General features: G+C 44.2%; 1 protein-coding gene across 2 annotated transcripts in view; it reads right to left on the bottom strand.

Annotated features, from left to right (window-relative positions):
• Window positions 1-1181: 1181 nt before the first annotated feature.
• Window positions 1182-21856, bottom strand: part of LOC144825992 (sodium-coupled monocarboxylate transporter 2-like) — a 219457-nt gene continuing 198782 nt past the window's right edge. For both annotated transcript variants that reach the window (XM_078684210.1, XM_078684211.1), the window contains exons 13-15: window positions 10459-10562; window positions 7766-7893; window positions 1182-1897 (exon numbers count right to left, since the gene is read on the bottom strand). In XM_078684210.1, coding sequence (XP_078540336.1) covers window positions 1727-1897; window positions 7766-7893; window positions 10459-10562 — 403 coding nt within the window. In that variant the 3' untranslated portion in view covers window positions 1182-1726. The remainder of the gene's footprint in view (window positions 1898-7765; window positions 7894-10458; window positions 10563-21856) is intronic.

Genomic DNA, 21856 nt, shown 5'->3' with positions numbered 1-21856 from the left:
TCTCCAGGTGCATATGGAGTTGAGGATGCCAAAAAAAACAGTGGAACCTGATGAGATACATCCAATTCCCCAGGTTCTTTACCAATTCTAAGTGGGGTCTCAGCGTCACCTTTCTCTGGTGGCTGTATTGGCAACAAACCCTGCTCTGGTTCTGGTTGTGAGAACTATCTTTCCTATTACTGCGTACCTTGCCTTGAGGCCCAATTTGATATTGATTTCTTGTTTTCATGCATCTACATGCACAGCCTGTCATCAGTAGCGTTAGCCTCCATTTTGGCTGCATTTGTTGTTTTTTCCTGTCTTTCCTTTGTACTAACTTTACTACCACTTTGCTCACAGTAGTTCAAGAGAGTCTCAGGTCTGCCTTGACAAAATCATCACTTTGTTTGATCAGCTTTTGTCCGTAGTAAATCCTTCCCATTGTGCTGCACCTAGGTGAAGTAGGACAATTGGGGGCATATTTATCAATGTGTTGTGTCGCTCTTGCAAGAGCAACACAACACTAAAGTAAGATTTATCAAGCCACGCAAGCCCACTTTGCATGGCCCTGCATGACTTGATAAATCTGGAGTAACGCAACACAGAGCAAATCACTGCCCTGCGCAGTCATTCGTCAGTGGAGCGTGGGTGTTCCCACTCATCCATCCATGGATTTAGACACATTCCCAGATTTACCATCACTGGTGTACCTGGGAATGTGTCACACTGCTAAGCCTCATCAAAGGAGGTGCAACAAGGACAAATATCAGCAATCTTAGGGAGAAGAAAATGCCTCTGAGAAGTGGTTTTGTGCAGGAAGGTGCACCTTTCTGCACAAAAAACAAACTTGCCTACAGTGCAGGCACCCGTGTGATGTATAATGTTAAATGCAGTGCATTCCTGCATTTCCCTTTCTTGCAGTGCAGCAAGGTGGCTTACTGTGATGTGCTGTATGAAAAGTTTGAAAATATGCCAGTTGGGGTCTCATTCAGTAACAATTTGTCTACTGCTGTCATGTTCCATGAACTCTCTGTTTTCATGTATCCCCGTTACCTAGTTGGACTCTTCTGATCTGTTCTAGAACAATGTCTCTGCCATAAACTTAGGCAGTCTCTTTGCAGTTAGGAGGAAAATTATTTTACTTCAGCGAGACTTTGTGCTTTGTATGCTACAAAAATATTCAAATAATGACCACTTACACATTTTATGTTTATAAATGTATTTTTTTTAATGTATTCTGGTGCACTCTTGCTTAAATACTGTAAATATATATTGCACAACTCACCAAAAATAACAAATGGACAAGTGAAAAATTTCAAGCTAACCATCTCCTAGCAATTGTGTGTATTTACATTCTATAAAATTGTACGACGTTTTAGTCAAACATCTTCCCTAATAATCATTTATGTAACAATACATATCTTCCACTTTAAGTATAGGTTTATAAATGCTATGATATACTGTTTTATACTTTTTTGTTCTTTTAACCACTCATTACCGCCTCAAGGCACTTGTCACACAATCTAAACAATACACAAGACACCTTCAGTTCTTTACGATTTGACCCAATTATTGAGAAAGAGGGCTTTTTCCATTTCTGTCTCAAGTTGAGGTGACCTGCTACTAATTTAAGTTCTCTTTGCTGGCAGATGCAGGCTTCCACGTTTTGAACTACAAATAGAAGTTAAACAACAGGTCGTATATATTTGTGATCCTTAAATATTGTTCATTTTAAAATTGTCCTCATTTAGAAATAGGATTCTTTATCAAAGCCCTTGTTAATGTATGCAATTTTCTCGTCACTAAAACCAATTTCTTTTTCGTTGGTAATTTGATTGTTGAGTCCATTTCTGGATACTTGTTCATTTCCAGGTTTATCTGTAATATCCATCTGAAATGCAACGTCCTCATTTTTCTCCTGTAAAAAAAGTGTCACAATTAGTGGATGCATGCTACAACCAACCCGCCCACGTTATTCCGTTTTAAAATTGTTTTAAGATGGTGTCAAATGCTCCATGCTTCCAAACAGACAAGTCACTGGATTCTACAAAAAGTGAATCGACTTTACTAGACTCGTAGCTCACTTGGATCACCATACATAGATTAAAATATGAGATTTATACATACTGTTATTGAATACATAAATAAACGCATCTATAAAGTCAGCACTAAATAAACAACATAAATAAATAAAGGAATTTTCGACACTGTGATATACGTTTACCTTTTGAATACCAATATAATGGCAGCCACACACAGTGAATCTAACCTCACATCCTTTTAGGTCTCGGACCAGACTGTGCATGCGCTGTCTCGTCGAGAGATGCTGTATACAGTATGGTGGGGGAAGCTCCGCCCACTTTCTGGCTATCTTTTCAATTGGCTGAATTTGTAAAGGTTGCATTCTGATTGGTGCTCGGCAAGTTAGTCCCGCCTCCTGACAGCCATGATGTCATTTTTGTCCCTCCATGGCTATCGGCCCCTTTACTTTTAAAACAGTTCTGTTCCCTTGCCTCCCCCATTCCCTCCCGCAGTCTGTCACTTCTCTGCCCACCACACCCCCCCACTCACTCCCGTTCCTGCCTCTTGCACGATCGCAGTTTTGTTTACAATTCAATAGGGCTTGCGTAAATACGAGTCCTATTGCATTTGTAAATGCTTGTCTTCTCCTCTGATTGGCTGAGTAGATTTACACTCTTTTTTGCCTGATCTATCCCTCTAGTCTCTTGTTTAAGTCGTGATTCACACGGCTCGTTACCCGCAAGCGGAAGCATGGCGGCAATAATGCCCTCACCATCCCTCTGAGATCGCTGTTTTTTTTCACCCTTACTGCGCATGCACACCACTCATGGAACGCTATACTTTTATTTACATTAGATATGTTTCCTGTGACTCGGGCAGAGAGCAGCATGGCAGGGTTCCCGGGCCTGCATCATCTCTCCAGGGCCCCCTCCCTCCTGGAAACAAACATGCCACAGGTGGTGCCGGATCAGCGCAGCAAGTTTTTTAGGAAACAGAGCCGAGAGTGCAAGGTGAGACCCGGGAGTCTGATCCCCAGACCCCTCGGTCCCGGTGCAGTGGGAGGGGGTATCTTGAGGGAAGATGGGGCTGGCAGCAGCATGACGTGCTGTGAGGAGAGCCCCTCGGGGGCCCGGAGAACAAACCCTCTTCAATGGATGAGGGTCGAGGAGATGGATGGAGGGGATGAGAGAGCCTTCCTAAAACACATGGAACCTGGCACCAACAGAAGTGCCTACAGATGATTAGAACATGTCTAGGTTTGAACCACACAATTCCCACATACACACATTCATACATCCCTTTGAATTAAACATTTCACACAGCGGCGGGCGTTGTATTTCATTATTTCCTTCATCCACATAATCACCTTCTAAGCATAACGATGCATTTATATAGTGCAAGCATCAAGCTCAGCTGCAGCAGTGCCCTTTGTAAAGTAGCGATGGATTATGTTTCGGGGTTTCTTTTCCTGGCACACACCGCACTCTGGCGCACGGACAATTCTTAAGTGAAACTGGAAAGGGCAGCATTCCATGCTTGTTGGGTTTCAGCGCTAAATTCGCCGTCCCCTTCTCCCTACAAATACTTCACGGGACGAGAGGATATAATAACCTGCAGACCTGTTTGTGGAAGTAATGAGAAACCACTGGGTCACCTGGATATTTTATAGATCCCAAGATGAAGCCGTGATCTGATTAGTTTACGGCACGCATGCAAGATTCTGCACCCTGCCATTCCTGAGAGAGTGCTCTTGCAAGGTTCAGCCTAGCACTGCCCTAGACATATGTGGCACCTTCAGGCATTTCTGGTGTTTTATCCCTCAACCCTGCACATGCAGGGAACTGTGAGCGCATGCTTATTCATAGTTATAGAAACACTACATCTCCTAGAAGGCAATGTACTGCCAGGGCCGGGACTTGGAACCAAAACTGGCACTGGCAAAGTGCTCGGCCGGGCCACCCTCCCCTCCCCCCGGGGGGAGGGAGGGCCAGCTGCGCTCTTTGCCAGGGCCGGTTTTCGATATGCTGCAAAAACGGTCCTGTAACAAAAACGGCCCCCAGGGGCCCCAAACCGGCCCCCACCCGTGCGGCCCACCAGGGGATTGCCCGGTGCCCGCAACAGCCAGTCCGGGCCTGTGTACTGCTGGCTAAGAATCCTCTACTGCATGAATGTGTAAACCATGATGTGGTGCGACTTTGACAGATGTGTTTTGCCACATCCTAAAGTATGAAGACTTTCTTCCCTTAACATGAACGGAAATGTGCCTTACTCTCAATATAGCTTCTGAGGAGCCGTCACGTTGAGATGAAAGGGCAAGCACGTTGCGATGCCAATAGTAAAACAATCAGAGCCTACCTTGTAAACCAACAACACTTGGCATTCTGGGACTTGTAGTTTTACTGCTATTTTTAGGTCTCGGGTGCTTTGTCTGGGATGTGCAGGTATCGGAAATTAAACCAGCAGATAATAGGAAGCCAGCTGGAGTTGGTGCAGAGAGGAAGTAATGTGAACCCAGAGGCTAACGCTGTTGAAAGTCTTGTGGAGCATCTTGGACTCCATCATTGCAGGTCAGGGAACCTTGTCTATATTCTGAAGAATAGTTAATCTCATATTTAAAGTCAGGGGAAAGTTCTTTTAAAGTAGTTGGGAGAGAAAGGGGGAATGAACTGCGATCATAAAGTTTTTTTCTTTTCTATGGTCCGGCTTGACAGCGCAGCTATCCCCAGACAATTATGTGAGCATCTTTGGAGAGGGGTTTTGGCTCCACTAACATGTTGGGAGGCAAAAGTACATGGCCTGCCCTGTTCTCGTCACCATGTGACGCTGTTACAAAACACATGATGACCCTTGGGCAGGAGCTTCACACATTTCACTGCTTATATTAAAACTCCGTAGTCAACAAGTTGCATGACATGCTTTCCTGCAACATTTCAATGTGCCATGCATGCTTTTACTTTCCAATCAGCCTGGAAAAATGGTGGCCGCTTCATTGAAAGGAAATAGGTCTCGCATTTACAAGAGTTTGGCCTATCAGCATTGTAAATGAAAATGCTTTTTATTTATGAGTTAATTATAAAAACACATAAATAAAAGGCATTGTCATTTACAATGCCAATAGCTTAAACTCTGATAAATCCGAGACCTATTGCATTGTAAATGCTTGTTTATCTGGCAATCCACCACTGTGGAAATTTAATAAGTGTATGTGCGTACAAACATTTAAAGACACATGCAAACACATGTCTAGCTAATGCACAAAAAAAATCTGTAAAAAGTGTTTGCAAACTACCCACCGACTTCTTGCAAATTAATGCTGATTTTGCAAACCAACCAATGTGCCTGAATATTTATGAGGTAGGTCGAAAATTGTAACCCACTCCAAGTAGATGCCATTACATGAATGGTATTCTGCTGGAGTGATAGACCACCATGCCTGTGATTGTGTTTACATAAAGTACACTTATCTGGTTTCCTTAAAGGATGCATGTCTGCATTCAAGAAAAAAAACAAGATTTTTCATTCATAAATGTGAAGGGATTGCACAGGGCCCCTTTTCCCTTTGCAAATGGGTTGCCACCTGTTTGCTGATGAATCGTTAATTTATCAATGGTTTGCAAGTGAAAATTTGGTCACAACCAAATGATTCGTAACATTTAGGATTGCAGTTTTAAAGAGGTGGCCTTAATATGCTGCTTCCAAATTGAGATTTGGTAGGCATTTCTAAAACTAGTTTCCAATTTGGCAAGTACATATTGAATTACAAAATGGGTTTAATCCATTAAAAAAGCCATTGAGCTGTCACAAATCCTGTGATTTAGTAACTCATGGGATGTTGGTGACTGCTAAATGGCTTTGTACATGTGGCTCCTAGTTTGTTAATACATACATGATAGTACCAAATAAATTGATCATTACCACTGTATAGCATATTGGGCTAAATCTGATGTTCTAATCTATTCAGTAGCTAATTTTTTTGTTTTGTCGTTCTCACATTTTAAGTCCCAGACTCGCTATCTGGTTTGGAACCCTCTATACCTTGTTGATATGGATGTGGGCGGCTAATGTAGACAGTGAGGCACTACAACTCAAGATTGCTTGGTCATTGATAGTTAATTTTTGGGACAGAAAAACTTGGATAGTTGACACTCCGTTGCTTTACTACCATATTATCAATTGCTATTCCCAGTTTCTTCACTTTTTCAGCCTTGATTTGAACCTCATATCAGGACAAAGCCAATTTTATCTTGGTGATTTCCCTTTTATTTTCTAGTGGTTACACTCTGCCAATTGTGCTGGGCCTTTTAAAGTGCTGTTTTGCATGGGAGCGCCCTTTATGAATAGGCACAGCCACGTAAGACTCAATAAGCAATGAAATTCTACCTTTACTCATAGGCCTGTGTAGGGTCATCAGATTCTTCTGTCAGAAAATGGTGACCTAGTTATGTTGGAGAGTAACAGAGTGATCAATCCATGAATTGTTTGTTTGTTTAAAGTGAATGTTTTTTTCCCGCTGTAAATCAATGTCAAAGGCATGATTAGCTGACTATTGAGCAGCTCACTTCACTAAATCAACAATGTCCAGGAAGCATGGAGGTTAATTGGTTTCCTTACAGCCAACCTCTCCTGTACAAGTGCCACACCAGCAACATGTTGATGTACTGTACATGTGGTGCTAATATGAAGATTGTATTCCTGCATGTGGTATTGTGTCCTATTTTCTTTGATATCACAGCCATGAGGAGTTGTGCTGGTTGTGCAGCATATCTCGGGGTATTATATCAGAGTATGTGTACCAGTGATACCGGTGAGTAGCATACCTTCACAGTAATTCAGAACCAGGTGTACTTCTCTTTCAGACTTACTAGTGTTACAACTTATTTCCTTGCTTGGGGCTTAGCATTTCATCGCATTCATTGAGATTGAGCAAAGGTGAATTTGATATATGGGAAACCTGTTTGGGTAAATCAATATTTTAAATTGCAGAATTCTGGCAGAACATGTGAGATTTTAATATTGCTACAGAATGAGGTTTGAAACTGTGCCACAATTTTCTCAGGGGCTTAATGCAAATTCTTGGGATTGTTGGATTTTACTGATGTTGGCAATTTAGTCAGAGAAGGGTAAAATGTGTTTATTGTATGCTATTGTATGCTGGGATTGTAGGACTTTTGTTATTTGGTCCTATTACACAGTTTTCAACCTGCCAGGTTGAGTTTTGTCTTTTAAGGCTGCAGGAGATTGGAATTTGCCGTAGGATGTTAGGTTTGGATACAAGGGTGTCATGTTGTTTTCTACATAGGAACAAGCGGCTGCTTTAGGTATTTTCTTGTTGCAGGTGAGTTTTTGAAACTGTTATTGAATATTCCGTGCTTGATGGCTCCTGCCTCTCAGGCATCACAACATACATTTCATTTTTTCTTTGGTGTTGGTGGAAGCGCTTTGCTACTTATGACTGAGATTGTTGTTCATTTTTGCTGGCTATGTAAGCATTTTGTGGTCACTAAGCCATCTTCTGTCTTGCTGAAGATTATTTAAAGCCATCCCTGCCATGTTGATCATTCATATCAGCTGACTCACATGGTACAGGTTAGATTTCAAGAGACATGGACGAAAGTGTTTTCGGTCTACTCAATTCAAGATGAGATAGGAATGTTCAAATAAGTGACCTTTAAAATTAAGGCCCCAACGTGCGTGCCCAGCTTGCACTCTTCCTAAGAGCAAATCATTTTCCTAATACACAAAACACTTTACAAAAGCTACTCACATGGATGTCATCCTTGTCATGTTGCACGCCACACCAGCATAGAGTTTTCATCTTTGGAGACCAGAACCACAGGATATTGCAGACAGGTCGAATTAGTAAAGGTCTTACTTCTTCTGGTCGTTGGTAACCTGAGGAGGTAAAACATGTTATTAGACATTGATCAGGCAGGCAAAGAAGAAAGGAGTTTAGGAAGTGATTATGACATGAAAAGATACTAAATGCCTGATTTAGAGTTTGCAAGATACCCCATCAAAAATGGGAAGGGTATCTTGTAAGCCTAATTACAAGTGCATAAAGATGTAACCGTCCACTAAACTCTAAATCAGGCCTTACTTGAGTGAAGGTTGCCTCTAGTAACGTTCAATTTGTCAAAGGGGACATCTTTGAATGAGGGTGGTCCTGTAAAAAGTGCAGTACAGATACTACACCATTTAGTTGAGATAACTATACCTGAAAATTAAAGTGGCAGCGTGCACCAATGGACTATTTACTGCACTCCATGAGATAAGTGTGGGTAAGCAGAGTGGACCATTCACGTAGGCAGGTCCTCCAGCCCTAAACCCAGATGGATCAAAAAACAATGGTCCTAGACATTCATTTGAAAAATGACATGAATCAAGTATCCTTCTAGTATATTTGGAAGATAATTTCATGAGCATCTGTACAACGATTTATCAGCTCTCAGTACTCAATACATTATTTAAAAGTAAAGGAAGAAGTGCAACAACCATAGTCTACTTAACCAAGCTTTTTATTCTCATATCATATGGTGAGTAATCTATAAATTGACTGCATAATATTAATATTAATATTAAGAGGAAAGGTAGGTTGCTTCAGGTGGAACGTGCAAAAGAGAAAGTGTTCTGATGTAGAGGTAGTGAAAGAAAATTCCAAGGCAGTGACATAAGGGAAAAATTCCTTCCTGGCCTGGCCACGTTACAGTAACTAACCTTATTTAAAAACAATTTTGGTTTACACAGAAGTGTATTCTTATGTGGCACGTTGGGGATGGGCTCGTGGTCCAGGCTACTTAAGGGGGCGTCGACGTTTCCACCTGTCTTATGGCCACGAGGGTGGTTTGAACCTTGGCCTTGCGGGTCTTCTTCAGGACAGTCTGGGCAACCTGAATAGGTATGGGGCCCTGTCACATACCCGCAGTGGCTTGCGGGATGTGGATTCCTTGTCAATCTAAGGAATTCTAGAAAGAGACGGTCATCATAGGTTGCCAGGACCGTGTGAGCAATTCCGTGGGTAATTGCACATGCAGGCAAGGATTGCCAAAACTTCAAGTCAGCTAAGCCGTTGGTGTGTGCCGGATTAAGGGTTCTTGGCGAAGGCTGTCAATGTAGTTGGAAGACCGCTGTACATTGCCATCGGTGAATGCAGCAGTATGCAATGAATGCCGAAGCATCAAGTCGGCTGAGTCGGCGTCCGTGTTCCGCCTCGTACGGTGGGATGCTTCGCCTAGAACCCTTAATCCGGGATACACCTACCGGCTTGGCTCTAGCATCAGTGGTGCTGGGTGGGACAATCTTTGGAACTCCACCCAGAAAGACCTCCTTTTTCTCAGACAACTGTCCAGTGTTGCTCCTCGTCTCTCCTTAGCCCCTCTCACATTGATTTTATAGGGTACTCATCTCAATCTAGTGTCAGAGCGCTTTACATCACACACATATTGAACAGAGACATTGAGTCATACAAGCACATAAATCAATCTAGAGGCAATGTTACTTAAGACAAGAAAGAGGACAAGGTGTTAAGTCACGTCATCTATTCTGGTAGACAATATGTGTCAAGAGTGCTTGGTCTGGAGAAAAGAAGGGGCAGATTTACTAAGTTGTCACAAAGCACAGTAACAAAAGTTGCTGTACTGCGCTGCATGGAAAAGAGAGAGAACAACAGCAACATATCTACCATGATATGATGGTGTTGCTCTATCCTCTAGTACTTTAGGTTATCTTGCATCAATGTGCACACCCTTGCACCATAGTACAAGGTTTTGTATGTGTGATGTCAAGCATATGTTTTATACTGAAAGGATATGCTTGCAGCAGAAAATTCTATGCTTTTACAAAGTTTACCACTGTTCCACTTTGTATGTGTGCTAAACAGTGTAGCAAGCTTACAAAGTGTGAAAGATTTGGTGCGAATACATGTTTTCTCCAGCTTTATGCTTGTCTTGGAGGTGTAATTTGTGATGAAAATCCCTTTCTACCATGGTTAGTACATATGGATTAGCATCCAATGCCATGAGTGGGTGCATGAGAACATTAGCGTACCAACCAAGGAAACCCTCTTGGATACAAAGTACCCCAAAGTGCGTCCCCTCGAGCTTGGTGTCCAGTGCAGTGGCACCTGTTGCACCGCCTAGAAGCTGGCCTGGTAATTGATATGATGATATGTGTTCCCTTATATCACATCACAGTGGATCTCATTTGGGAAGGATAGAAGCTGTTATATTGAACCACCTGCATCTTGTGTGATATCCGAATGGATTTTCCATGCAAAAGGTCTCCCACCTATTTCATCTGGTGGTGGTGCTGCTTTCAAGGACAACAAAAGCACCAATAGTGCCTGACTCTATGAGTGCACTTCACCTGCACTACAAAGCTACTATCTAATGCAACCTTAATTATAACAAATGTCTGTAATCCTTCATCATAAGCATCCATCTTTTAAATGTATTCACCCACCTGTTATAAAGCTTATAAGGAGTCCTGCTATAATGCATGACAGGCAGCCCACAGCACTGTAGTACAGGTAAGATAAAGAATACCAGGTATCTGCTAGTTCAGGCCTATGAAGGAAAACAAAAAAGACAGACATTACAACTCTAGAACTCTTTATAAACAACGCATTACAAATAAATAACAAGAATTTTTATTAATGTTACATGTACACTATTTGACACTCAACTGATAGGTTTGATATGCTAACTCACACAAAGAAGCACTCAAGTAAAGAGATGGCAATTGTAACTTCACTAAGAGTTTTTTTAAATACTCTCTCACTCATCCATTTATTCACCATTCTTAATATATTAAAACGGTTCCTAAGTCACACTTTCAGCGTATGTGAGTGTGTGATAAATGCAGGGCAGCATAGAGAACATGAGCTGAGGTCTTGCTGGTGGCATATAAATATACATATATAAATATTTTGAGCACTGTGGTGCAGTATAATCAACAGTCTTTACTGCATAAAATAGTGACAGCCTCAAAACAATAAAACGAGCAGACCACAGGTGATTGATGTCAGTTTTTCTACCGAGGTGATGTGGTGAGAACCTTTGCACTTGACATCTTTATGGGCCAGACATCCAGCTGTGAACGACTTCCTTGATTGATCTGTGTACTAATAAGGCTAACTGAGTATGGCTGTAATTGGCTCAACTATCTCTAAGTACAAGTCGACGTCCTTGCTGTAGTTAGCTGCAGGACAACAAAGATGAAGGTAAGCAGGAGCTGAGCTGAGCCAGGGCCTCTCTGTTGCTCACTTTCTCACTTCTCCTCCTTCACTCCACACTCTCCTTCCTGCCTGTGCACCGTTTGGGAGGTCAGAAAATATGTACCACAATGGCAGGATGTTATTGCATGCCCCCAGAACTTACTTAAAAAAAAAAAATTCCATAGCTTCAATGAGTCAGGAAGAGTAGAGAGGAGAAAATAGGAATGGATAAAAAGTGCAACGTCAGAGCTGAATTCACCGGTTAGCATGGGAGTGGCTGCTTAATTGATGGGGTCAGCAGCTGCATGAGGTATGACACAAAGGTCTTCCATATCCTAGAACTCCTCGACCAATGATGGTTCACAGGAACGGCCACAAGGCATATGGAGTTATTAGTTGGATGTAATCACAATATTCATCTGTTCAACCAGTAATCATAGACCCTTTGCTTTAGGCTTATAAATATAGTTTTACATGGTATATTGGGATATTTATCTGGTGACAAGATCTCACAAGCGCCTGATCTCGGTGACAAAATCCGGATGACATTGCTCTCCTTTTTTGATTTGTCTACTTCTATATCTTCTCTTTTTGTGAAAGGTCATGGTGTCATACCGTATTTGTTGATGATAAATCTTCAGACATAATATATCTTGGTTTGAAGTTTCATTCCGAATATGAGTTCTGCTGGATATGGCCTCATTGTGCTGGGTGGCGTGTCCCTGTAGTCAGGCAATATCAGGAACAGGTGTTTCAGAGACTGGTTAACATGTGGCTTTGGAGAATTATAGCCTCTTTTATTAGCCTGTCACTAGGTACTCTACAATACCGTTGGGCGATGGTCATAGGGGTGTAACCTAGTGAAGCTTGAAGCTTAGGCTAACAGAAGCATCCTTGAAATACTGTCCATTGAAAGGAGACCTGTTGCCGGATATCAATATAGCTGTTATGTAAAAATGGATAAGACTTCGTTATGAGCAGATATTACTATTTCAGAGATAGTATTTGTAGGACCTGCAAGCCTTAAGGTAGTGTTCCCCAAACTTTTTACCTTTACCCTCCTATTTTTCTGAATACTTTTTGGGCTGGCATTATGACTCAGTGTACTTTACCACTGTAACAGTCATTTTGAATTTACATATGAGTCCCTTTTAAAATGCTTTATCATATACCCAGGGCCTGTAAATGAAATGCTACTTGCAGTCCTCCAGCACTTAGTGTGCCGCCCACTTAGGAAGCTCCGCAAACAAGTCCCAGGTCTGCCATTGTAGCCGGAATGCAGTTTTAAAGTGCCAATTCAACTTAACAAAAAAGCTGCTTGCCAAGTCCTAAACTCTCCTTTTATAACATATGAGTCATTACTAAGGTAGGCCCAAGTTTGCCTTCGGGTAGGATGCATTATAATTAAAAGGCTGGGCATGTATCTTTAAGTTTTACATGTCCTGTTAGTGAAAAACTTCTAAATTAATTTTTCACTACTGTAAAGTGCACCCCTTATATGTGATAACACTGGGTTGCCTTATTACATTTAATAAGTGCTATCCTTTGATTGGTAACAGGATACTATTTCATGTTTGGTGTCTGAGAAATTGTCATTTAAAACCCTCTTTAATGGTAAAGTTTGATTTTAAGTTAAAATTTAGAAAATGTCTCTTTCAGAAAGTTGGCATTTTCCCACCCTAGCTATTTGGTGCCTGCAGCCTGTTCCTGCACCACATGACTGAGTGCAGTTACCAACTTGGCAGTTGGAATTTGTTTATTCATCCCAGACAGCTACACAATAGAGGCATTACGTGTGTCTGGATGGCCATTACTGGCAGATCAGGGGGCAGAGCTGGGCACAGACCCACTTGCATCTGAAGAGGTTGTGCCCTGCCTTTACACAAAGGACTTGCTACCACTGCATTGTTCATGCAGCCAGCTTGGAGCCAGGGCAGGGGAGGGAGGAAAATTTCTCCTAACTCAAAGAAGGCACCAGATATTAAAAATAAGACCCTCCGAACCAGTCTTCAGTTCACCTTCTGCCTGCTACTGTGGCTTGATGTACTGCGGAAGACTGCTTTGATGCACCTGGAAGGACTGCTTTACTGCCTGAACTCTTGCGTTGAATCCTGTCCTGCTGTTTGAACCCTTTACTACTTCTTAAACACAAGACTACTAAGTGACTCCAAGGGCTAGTTGGCTTACCTACTGATCAGAGCCCCAGGGACAAAAAAGGATTTATCCATCTTGAACCTGCACCTGGACTCAGCCTAAGTGAGTCATAGCCCCCAACCCCTCAAGTGGTGTCACTCCAGTCCTGGAACTTTTGTGATGGTGATAAAAGGTGCCCAGATAGCCAAAACCCAAAACTTGGGAACCATGTTTTTCTATCCACAAAAGGGGCATCTTTCAAGGTGCAAGGAACATTCTTCTCTGCAGCAGCAAATCTTGTTCAGTGGTCTTTCCCACAGGCTCCCGCCACATTTCACTGAAGATTTTCGCCTTCCGAAAAAGAGACAAAATCTGAACATTGAAATCTTCACAGCGACTTCATACAATGGCTCCCCGATGATGACGCCTCCTCCTCGGATACCACCTGCAGTCTTGCCCCGCTGAACTTCTACCATCTCAGAGATTTTTTCTTCAACTTTCCACTAAGTTTGAAGGTAAGCGCTGACTGGACTCAATCCCTTTTTTGTTTCTGACTCTCACTCCATCGCAGTCTGCCATATTTTTCAACTTTGACCTGGACTCGTGCAATTAGATTTCTGCGGTTAGCGCTTTGATCTTTTAGGCGCTAGTTTTAAATTAAAATTAACAAATTCATAGCTACACAACTGATTGGGTTTTTCATGTCAAATAATACAGGACTTTTCTTGTATTTTTATTGTATGTCGCTTTGATCTTTTAGGCCCTAGTTTCTACCTTAAAATTTAAACATACATTACTCTGCTATTAGTGAATGGATTTTTGTCTTTTTGGTGTCATGTATTAAAATTAACTATATTTTTCTAAATTGGTATGGTATGGTATGGCATTTTTCTTCTGTTATATTTTTACTGTTATTACTGTTAGTGTGCTGCATAAAAAATGTATATATTGCCTGTAAGTCAAGCTTGACTTTGTGTCAAGGTACCAGAGGGTTAAGTACATCTTAATTTAGAAACTTTTGTGGTCCACCCTTACATTGACTGTGGTCATTGCTTGAGCAGTGTTAGGACCTTACTCAGCGAACAACCCATTTTCTCACAGTATTCAAAACAGCCATGATAGCACCTAGAAGCATTGACTCTCATCAATTACTATCTGTGGTTATAATCAGCGTTAAAAGTTATACCATGTTCTGAATCTCGCATATGTTTGATAAATCACTTCGAAAACGGACTAGCATTTTTTTGACTTTCCCCTATTCTTTAAATTAACGTTCTTAATGAGGCACTGTTGTATGATGAATCTGGTATGTAGCGGCAGAGTAACATGTTAGAGCAAGTAATGACCAAAGTGATCAAATATTACCAACCTATCCGGATTTATAAAGTGCTGCTAAACACCCAATAGGATATCCAAGTGCTTGTAGCTCCCAGAAGGCCTAATCGAACAGCCACGTCTTGAGGGTCCTTGGTAATTCTGGAAGTGAGGTGGTGGTCCGGTGCTGTGTGGAAAAGCTGTGACAGGTCTTTGCTGCAATGTAGGAGAACAAGCTTTTTCAACTTCTGCGTTGGTAGAGGCAGTGAGAGTGGGCAAGTGAAAGGGAGACTTAGTTTAGTCCTTTCAATGATTGGTGGCTGTACAGGTGGTGGTTGTGTGGAAAACGACAATGTATATGTACATAAGTGGCGTTCATTTGTGTTCACCCTCGCCACTGTTGAAGGTAAAGCGAAAGTCACGACACAGTGGCCCCGCCATCTTGTCCCCTTTTAGGCCCCATCACGAACATAGATAGTAGCCATTTTGTGTGTCATGACCTCTCAGGCCACTGCCAATAGCCTGCGTCTCTCTCTCTCCCCCCCTCCCCAGCCTCGCGAGTATTCCCCCGCGCCCCGACAGCCCCCGGTCTCTCCTGCTCGGGCCATAAACGCACCTCTAAACACGACCCTGTCTCCGTGCTGAACCCCTGCCCCCTCGCTCTTTCATCCTACCCATAGAACAGGCCCTTTTGGTAACCTCTTCCTCCCTGCCCGATTTCCCGGCCTGATCCCAGGCCATCACCTAGTCCAACAGATGCAGTTTATTGCTCCCTACAGTAGGACCTCGCCTCACATCAGAGGAGCTGTGATTAATCAAGGCCTTCACACCCCTAGATCTGACCGACACCCCTGCATTCCTCCCAGGAACACCCTTCCTCTCTTCTGATGACCCCCCCCCCGGCTACACCTGGCCTCTCGACCCAGTCCCATGTCATAAACCTAGGTCTCGTGGATGTACCCCCCCCCGGCCCCGCATAGCGAAACGTGATCTTATCGCCTGCCCAACCTTAGATCTGACCACCCCCTCTTGCCCTCGTGTCCAGTTGGAATGTCCGGCTGCAGATTACAATCACATGTTACATTTGGGAGGGGAAAACAACATCAGAGCGACCGGTATGGGAATAGGCCTGAAGCTGGGATTCCAAACATGCCTTTTCGTACTTCAAAGTGTCTTTATTACAATAAGGAATGTTTGTGCATCATAAACCTGTGTATAAAAGACGGAGCCGTAGAGAAACTTGTTAAAGCACCTCGAGAAGATACCCTGTTGTCTGATTTGACGTGTTCTGTTCCGTCGGAAATAAACTCCTGTTTCCTGCCTTCCAGTCTCCAGCGCCTGCCTCTTTATTTGGTAATTGTGAGTTGGGTGAGAAGCAAATATGGGAAAGGGGTAATCGACCTGACCTGCCTGAACCCTTGATTCCACAATTGGCGTCCCAAACGTGGGGCCCATCAGCGACACGTGGATCCAGTGAGAGAGGTCCCAACGACAGAGTGAACGACTGCAACGATCGGGAAGAGCTCCTGCCCGATAGACCCTTGTCTGGCAGCCGATCATCCGAACTTCACTGGTTCCGAACAGACCTCTCTTGAGTGATCTACGGTCCTGACTGGGAACCATCAGGAGTGCCACAACAATTACGGAGAATAGAGGACAATCGGGCGCTGGAAGCGGAAGACGAGAAACTGTCCATACGGTCCGGGTAAGGTCGTGTAACACGACGAATTGCGAATTGATTGTTTGATTGTCATTGGAAAATACTAGTATTACGCATTTGATTGTTTTGTCCTGAGAGATTCTCTGTCTACAAACGGGGAAGGATAGGAGTATTCTCCCTTTGCAGATAGTGAAGGGTGGGTAGCGCAGGCTTTTGCCCCCGTTGTAACCCGTCGCGCCTACTTCCCTCTCCATTTCATTGATTGTTATCCAAGCATTTATTGTTTTGGAATTGGTTCTCTTTGGATCATTCTCTATTTGCAAACAAGCACAGAGTCACCATACTCTGTTTAGTCTTTGCAGATAGTGAAGGATAGGTAACGCAGGCTTTTGCCCCCGTTGTAATCCGTCGTGCCTATTTTTATCCCCCACTGATTGATTGTTTGACCGGACATTAATCGTTCGGAATTGGTTCTCTGAAAGGATCTTCTCTGCCTACAAACAGGGAGGAACAGGAAGATCTCTCTCTTTGCAGATAGTGAAGGGTAGGTAGCGCAGGCTTTTGCCCCCGTTGTAACCCGTCGCGCCTATTTTATTCCTCATTTGATTGATTGATTGTTTGTCCGAACACTGATTGTTTGGAATTGGTCCTCTCTTTGGGTATTCCCTATTTGCGAATACTGTAGAATAGAAATATTCTATCTAGTCTCCGCAAAGTAGTGAAGGATAGGTAGTGCAGACTTTTGTCCCCGTTGTAACCCGTCATGCCTATCTTCTCCCCATTGTTCAGTAGTTGGTTCAGCCCGGACCATTTATTAGAGGTAGACCATCTGGCTCCACCGGAGGACACCCCTAATAAAAAGGACATATATAAAGAAAAATGCGGATTAGCCGCTGTATCGTGCTAGCAAATAAAAGAACATAAAAATCGTTAGGAATAACAAAAGGAATCGAGCAAAATCAGTAGGCCACTGATGAGATCTGTTTTCGACCTCGCTGAAATGGAACAATTAGGAACAACCCCTCAGGAAATATGAAACTAGTGAGAAGAGCCAAACTCGACGCTATGACTGCAAGACAGCTCGGCTCCACCGCCCACCCCGCCCAAATAAGGACAAACCCGAGGCAAATATTAGAAATATACAACACTCCAGCAAGGGAACATGTTAAAACGTTTTATTTTACAACTATATATTAAACAACAATTTACATGGCAAACGGCTGCAACACCAAACCCACAATGCAATTCGCCGCCTGCTTGACGCCGTTCCTGTCCCTCCTTGCGAAAAGTAGCAATGTTGGGCTACTTTGGGCTACTTTTTAGTAGGTTTTTGGGCGTTAGAAAGTGTACAAAAGCCATCAGCTGGCGAGGTAGCGTCGGTGGCGGCCTGGGGTAGAGGGCCATTGCGCGAACAGCCCGGAGGCGACACCACACGCCAAGGCCTGTCCCCAGGATGTCCGGAGGTGGCGCGGATGACCCCCCCATTCCCCCTCCGGGTAGGGGGTCGCCTCCAACACTCAGCTTGCCATCAGCCGGAGAAGCCGTGGGGTGAATGGCCCGGCCCGGAATGTACTGGTCTTCCCATTCTCTTCTTCTTCCGGCGCCTTGCAGGCCACGGGGGGGATGTCTTGCTTATGCCTCCGACCCCCCCCCTCTTTCATCGCCTGGTCCAGCCATAACGAATGTCAGCGAGATGGCGTGGGGTGCACTGGGAAGGAGAGGTGGCGCGGACGAGCCTCTCCCGCCTCCCCAGGTAGAGGCCCCTCAGCTGCACCCCCAACGCTCCACGCACCCGGCAAAGGGCTCGTCCACTCTTGCGGTGCAGCGACGCTCCACTCACCCAGCAGGGTCTCGTCCACTGTGGCGGTGCAACGACGCTTCGCCCGACAGGCTGGAGTCCGTCTGTTCTTGCGACCCACTGACTGCCGGTAGCTGCAGATCTCCTAAAAATGGCGGTCGACTCTGCAGGAAGGGGCCTGGCGTGCAAGGATGGCCTGGTCGCTGGCCAGCTAGAAAACGAATCCCCCCCGTACAGAAGCGTTCTCCTCAGCTTTGAAGATTGTACGAGAACTGCAGGGGCCCCAGGCCCCCCGATGGGGAACGACTGCCATGATTGCCCGCAGAACAACCAAGACGTAGCCACGAGACGTTGGCGCCCTCATGCTAGCGCCAGCCTCAGTTTGAATGACCAAAAATCCTGCAGACTACCGATTTGATCAGTTCCGGTGGAACACCAGTATGACCCGGTAAGAAAGATTGTTGCCCCCTCCCTTTTCTTTGATTGATGGTTCATGTCACCGGTCCCTTCTGTTGCCCCTTAACGAAACTTCTGGACTGCCGAAAGAGGTTCTGGTCCAACCCCGAGTTGGTGGAGACATTTTGACTCTACTTGGACCCGCCTGACCCCACCCAAAATGGCGCCGGTACAAACGAGACTCGCAACTCCCCGTTGTGTTCCGGATGCTCAGACTGGATATCATGAGATATGTATGCAGTTTTTGAAGCACATGGCGGGAGGGGATGAGTATTGATTGAACATTCGGACAATGATTTGATATTAAGTTCTGACGCGCCATTGATTACAGTATTATTGAAAGGTCGAATTTTCAACACTTATGGTACTTGCCCACAATGAATTTTCGATATGATTTTATTGCACTTATCGTACCTTTATGAAATAAAACGACCACTGACTCAGTTACGTTTCCCTCAAATAAATATGCCCTCATGTACAGTTTCAGTCTGCTCCGTGGCCGGCCCACGTGGTTGTAGGCCTGCATTTGTACGTCAACATTTTTTAATAAAGGTTTTGTGAAAAGCAAATATAGTCGTCGCTCTTGGATTGGTAAGTTCGAATACATGGCCATTGTTTCCGATATACGTAAAATACAGGCGAAATAAAGCAATTCGATTACTTAAAGGTTAAAAAGCAAAGTACCCAGAAATATTGAAAATGTGAATGGTTCAAGTTCGTTGCGTGTGTTTTTTTACTTTTGTGCAACATAAAGCAATCGATAAAGGTCCCGGTGTTCTGTTTTACTTTATATGCCACATATCTCAGGGAAATTGTTTCAGATGCCCCTAAGCCAGACCCGGTACCACTGTAAACCAACCCTCCTCCTCGAAGGAGAGCACGAGTTCACCCCACTTTACACTGACTGCCTTTTTGTTTCGACCCTCCCCTACACAAGATCCGCAACACCACACGTGGGCGATCTATGCAATATACAGTCCATCAATGATTATGCCTCCCGCACTACCAGTCCCTCTGGGCTTAAAACGCCAAGATGGAAGGGACTGCACCCCGCGGAGATAGGTCGAATACGTGGTAAGTAAAAGCCTTTTGGGTTTATGCGCGCGGATGTGTTTTAAAACGCTGCCCCCACCCCTTCCTTTTTTTCCCCTTCTTTCTGCAGGTCACATCGGAACATCGACTAAAGTATGGAGAAGACCTAAGCAACGCGCCATGGTTCCGCGGGGAAAAATGATACATTATCCATGGGGACTGCCCCTGAGGACATGACGAATTTGGGTGATATGAATGCACGCGTGTATGACCGGATGTGTATAACTCGACTGGATATACGTTGCATGCGTTGACTTGATAAGAGAGCTGTTTTTGTACGACTTGAGTGATGATCGAACGGCCGATGGAATGGGGAAAAAGGGGGGTCTGAACATGGTGCCTATACACGACGAACAAACATAGATATAACACTCCCTTACTTAGAAACGACCATCTCTCTCTCTCTGAACCCAACGACTGGAAGGGTGGCCCGAAGCAGAAACTTGACGGGTTATTGCAGTATGACAAAAATATGACTCCAACCGGCCCCCGAATAATGCAACCAAGAATGACGTGCACCTACGAGTAGGTTCATACGATAACTAAATAGGGGAAGGTTCAGGACTATTCCGGGGTGAGGTTTACCCAAGTACCCTCCTCCTGGAAGACTAAGAATATTGTCAATGTTTAAGATTTACCACCTCCTTCTTGCACCCTCATAGACATGAAACTCGAAGCTGCCCATTGTTCCCCCGACTGACACCCTTCGTTGCCTCAGCCTGGATACCCATTCGCTAAAAAAACGATTCAAAGATCCCACCGTAAGTACTAGCCCGACCAGGTTAGTTCCCGAACAATTGACGAAAGTGTAAGTATTTACAACAGAGGCCAACAGCAAAAGACAGCCAGGCGAATTAAATAGGATACTAAGGATGCGCAGCATGCAGGAGGAAATATCTTTGGCCAAGTACTGTTCTATGTTTTGTCTTGAGTTCTGTATATAATACATGTACCCCCCGCCTGAATTCATGTGTACGTAGTATATGGATTTACGTTGTCCCTCAGTCTGTGTTTCTATATAACATGACCCCTACTGTTTTGTGTTGTGTGCGCATTAAATGGCTTATTATTGTACACGTTTCTCTCTCACTCTCTCTCTCTTTTTCTCTCTCTTCATGTTGTACGTGTACCGAATAGTTCATTTAAAATGCGGACGACTCTCCCTCTGAGGGTCCCCCTGTTCCCTCTTCCTTTGTATGGTAACGTTGTGCCCCGCCGGCACGAGCCTAATTGGTTTTCGAACACAAAGGTGTTCGGCAAATTGACAGAAACTAAACCAATTGTAATTTGCCATATTACTACCTCTCCTTTCTGTAAAATAATGGAACTTGAATTGGCTATGAAGGAAAGGACAGGTAAGACGACTGAAGTCCCCTAATCTGGCCTTCTTATAGGAGGACTATATGTCAGTGGCTTTCTGTTCTCAGCTCGTTAGAAACGCAATCTCCAATGCCCAGATTGCCCCACCCCTCTGCACCCAAGCACGGATGTCCAAAACGTCCCCGTTTCTCCCGATTGACCCCAGCTCCATAACCCGAAGTATAACTGATGACCCCGATTAACTGTTGCTCCCCGAGAAAAGAATGTTTAGCCTCTATCTCTCTCGCTCATGATGATAGAAGACTGCCAGGGCTTGGGTTAGAAAGACGAGTCTCTACCGAAGGATCCGATTTCGAGATTCATGAAGTACACAGTCAATAGGAGTCGGATCTCTCCCTGTACGTCATGAATGAATGCCAAATAGGCTTAGTACATACTCAGTAGAAATGCCTGTTTACATGCTCCACAGTGATAACTTCTGACCGTGACCGATGAACGTACCCCCAACTACTTAGATTTGGGACAGAATTGAAATGTATAAATGTCTTCTCTTGCCAGTTCTCTAAAACCTGTTTTGTACCCATTCAAAGATACACAGTCACCGGAGGTGAGGGGCCGGACGTGACGCACAGCCTGGCCACAGATCATGAGGCACGTGTGACCTCGACCTAAGATGGAGCCGCAGAGCAACGGGACGCGGGACGATGCACCACTCTCAAACACAGAAAATGAAGGAATGGAGGGCTGCCTTGAAGCCCTCTACTTGTTGACCCACGCGTGCCAGAAGTCCCCGCCCCTTTGAGCCCGATTGATGGACCTGCCTGCGCATCACCCTTTGCTCCCTTGGTTTGTCTCAAAGATCTGGTCCCAC

This window comes from Lissotriton helveticus, chromosome 3_2 (genome assembly GCF_964261635.1).
Source record: "Lissotriton helveticus chromosome 3_2, aLisHel1.1, whole genome shotgun sequence".
NCBI classification, from domain to species: Eukaryota; Metazoa; Chordata; class Amphibia; order Caudata; family Salamandridae; genus Lissotriton; species Lissotriton helveticus.
Note: the sequence above shows the minus strand (reverse complement) of the source record. Positions and strands in the feature narration are given on the sequence as shown.